Source organism: Hibiscus syriacus, unplaced genomic scaffold (genome assembly GCF_006381635.1).
Source record: "Hibiscus syriacus cultivar Baekdansim isolate YM2019G1 unplaced genomic scaffold, ASM638163v2 tig00110943_pilon, whole genome shotgun sequence".
NCBI lineage: Eukaryota > Viridiplantae > Streptophyta > Magnoliopsida > Malvales > Malvaceae > Hibiscus > Hibiscus syriacus.
This window is the reverse complement of record NW_024062924.1, coordinates 998,328-1,000,976: the sequence shown is the minus strand read 5'-3', so window position 1 is coordinate 1,000,976 and position 2,649 is coordinate 998,328. Positions and strand designations below refer to the sequence as shown.

Below are 2,649 nucleotides of genomic sequence, written 5' to 3'. Positions count from 1 at the left end.
CCTCAAAAATAATTCTTCACAATTTGGGTAGCACCAAAACACTTTCCGGACAGAACCAAACAAAACTCAAGTAATAATCTCTAACATATATCTTTAAAAAGAAAATCAATAACAATATATCAACAACAAAAACGTAGAGGAACCAGGAAAGCCAAAGAGAAAATAGAATCTGCGTAATTTATGCTGTAGATTTAACTTAAAATGTGCTGAATTAAAATAAGATGTGTCCTATTGCGAAAGAAATAGATTGCAAAGTAAGACCAAAAGTATAGACATATTAACAATAATGAAAATAACAAATTTCATTGCTTAACAAACAGGCTTAAAGCTACATGACCAACCCTTTTCTTATTTATTTTATTTTAAAACATGTAAATTCTACTATAAAGAATAAACAGAAACAGGTGAAAATTTATTCCAAACAAAAGACCAACTTGAATCCAAGTACAGATGAAGATATAGTTTATAGGTGCACGCCTTAATTGTTAGCCCACCAGAATTTGGACTGAAGATTTTTCACCACATCCTTGTCCAATTGAAAAGCCTTGACAAGAACATCAGGATTAATGGGAGGATTTGATCCAAACACTGCATTGGCTATTGTAATGACACCCGGATTCTGGCTGCTCAAACCAGCCAAGGCTACAGCATTGGTTTTCCCAATATTGAACTGAAAGTGAATGAGACCAATGGGAAAAACAAAAACATCTCCAGGGTATAGAACCTTTGTAATGAGACGATTTTCGGGGTTGGATGTCACGAAGCCAACGGATAGTGTGCCCTCCACAACGAGTAGGATTTCAGTGGCACGAGGGTGAGTGTGAGGGGGGTTGAGGCCTCCATTTGGTGCATAGTCAATTCGAACCAATGAGATGCCAAGAGTGTTGAGACCCGGTATTTGGGCAACATTGACTGGAGTCACAGTCGATCCCACTGGATTTGATGTGTTTCTGGCAATGTTGAGGCCTGAATAGTAGAAGTCTTCTGCTTTGGCAAGCTTGGGGTCCTTGCAGAACTTGCCATTAACAAACACTGCATAAATGAAGAGATGAAAAGAAGATTATTATTTCCATATATGCCATGAAAATATTTGAGATGTATTTGAAGCACAAGAAGGGAAACATACCTCCATCCTTGGGGTCATTGATGGCTACGCAGAAGTCCTGGAGAGGGCTAGGATCAGAGGCATAGGCAAATGGGGAAGCCAGAGACAAGAGAGATAATGCTAGGATGAAATGAGCACTTTTCATTTTTATTAATGTAATTTTGATTGCTTTGGGGGGATGAGGAACTCTGCAGGAGAACACGAGTATTTATACAGTACAGTGTTTGAACTAGTCTGTCTTGTGCATTATTTTATATTATTTTTGATGAATTGTTCATCGACTGCTACCCCGGTCTCTTCATCGAAATCTCACTTGCTGTGTATGCTTCTTACATCAGTATCTTTGTCATGGAAGTAGTCAATATTGTCATTAAATTATGTCTTTTCTGGTACTTGATCCATTCCAATGCTGACTTTTGCAGATGTCCAAGGTTGCTAAGGCCATATAATATTAACAATAGGCCTTGTTGACAACATTTTTTCATTTGAAGCGCTTAAACACAAAACTGTACCTGCTGGGCAGAATCTCTTTGTTGCTAAGGCCATATAATAATAACAATAGGCATATTTGATCTGTGGGTTGAGAATAACTACTGAAAAGCTTTTATAAAAGCTTTTTTCCTTCATTATGCTTCTACTTTTATTAGTATTGATCTCTATTATTTGTAAAGACAAATTATTTTCCAGGGAAGCTTATTAACCACGTTGGAGTTGTATTAATTAATTTAGAGAAAACATAATGATTTAGTAATTACAAGTATTTGTTTTGAAATATTCAATGCTTGTCTCTCCGGAACAGTTCAATCTTAGATATAAACGTGCATGAGTGAGTTAAATGTCATTTGCAAACTGAAGCTAAATTATTATATTAAATGTTGTGAAATCTTCAGCATTCTCTAGATATATAGGAACACTGCAACTTTGAAATGGTGAAAGAGCCAAATCAATTGGATGATATTTTATTTGTTTTTAAAAGTCAATAGAGTAGTTAAACAAGACATTTGCTGCGACCAGTTCCATTGCAAAATATGCATGCATGGGAAGATAGGATCAGGTTAAAGAATGATTCCATCAGTTTTTATTTTTAAACAAAATAATTTATTCAAGAAATCTCTCATTTGTTTTCATTTTCCTTTTTAACATGGAATTATTAAAGAAAGAAAATGATAATGGACCTGTTCAGTGCCTGCTATTCATAAATAGACATGCTTTCAAACGAGATTTCTCACCCCTCAGAAAGCAACAAATCCTGGAAGAATTTATTCAAGTTCAAGACTGCTACTTACAACAATGAAAGGTGTTGGATTCCTTGTAGCATTAGTCCTGTGGACTTTGGCTTCCAAACTTGCCTCAGTTTCGGAACCCAGCCCCCTTTCAGGATTTCTGTGTAACAATTAATGATACTAAATATGGTGGTATGTTCTTTGAAACTTCATCATTGCAGTATTTTCATTGAGAAGCAGCCAAGTGGTAATATATATTCTTTCCATTAATGCAGTTTTTGTCAATGGAAAGTTGTGCTAGGACCCAAAGCTTGCAGTCCC

At 35.8% G+C, this 2,649-nt stretch overlaps 1 protein-coding gene across 1 annotated transcript; it reads right to left on the bottom strand.

The window, feature by feature from the left end:
• Positions 1-388: 388 nt before the first annotated feature.
• Positions 389-1,271, bottom strand: LOC120147793 (germin-like protein subfamily 1 member 14). The gene is made up of 2 exons (XM_039161089.1): positions 1,127-1,271; positions 389-1,032 (listed from the first exon to the last, which is right to left on the bottom strand). The coding sequence occupies exons 1-2, from the start codon at positions 1,248-1,250 to the stop codon at positions 479-481; spliced, it is 678 nt and encodes a 225-aa protein (XP_039017020.1). The 5' UTR covers positions 1,251-1,271; the 3' UTR covers positions 389-478.
• Between the last annotated feature and the right edge of the window lie 1,378 nt (positions 1,272-2,649).

Coding starts and splice junctions, on each gene's coding strand:
- LOC120147793 (XM_039161089.1), bottom strand. CDS start 1,250: ATGAAAAGTGCTCATTTCATCCTAGCATTATCTCTCTTGTCTCTGGCT. Junction 1,033..1,126: donor CAATGACCCCAAGGATGGAG/GTATGTTTCCCT, acceptor TCATTTATGCAG/TGTTTGTTAATGGCAAGTTC.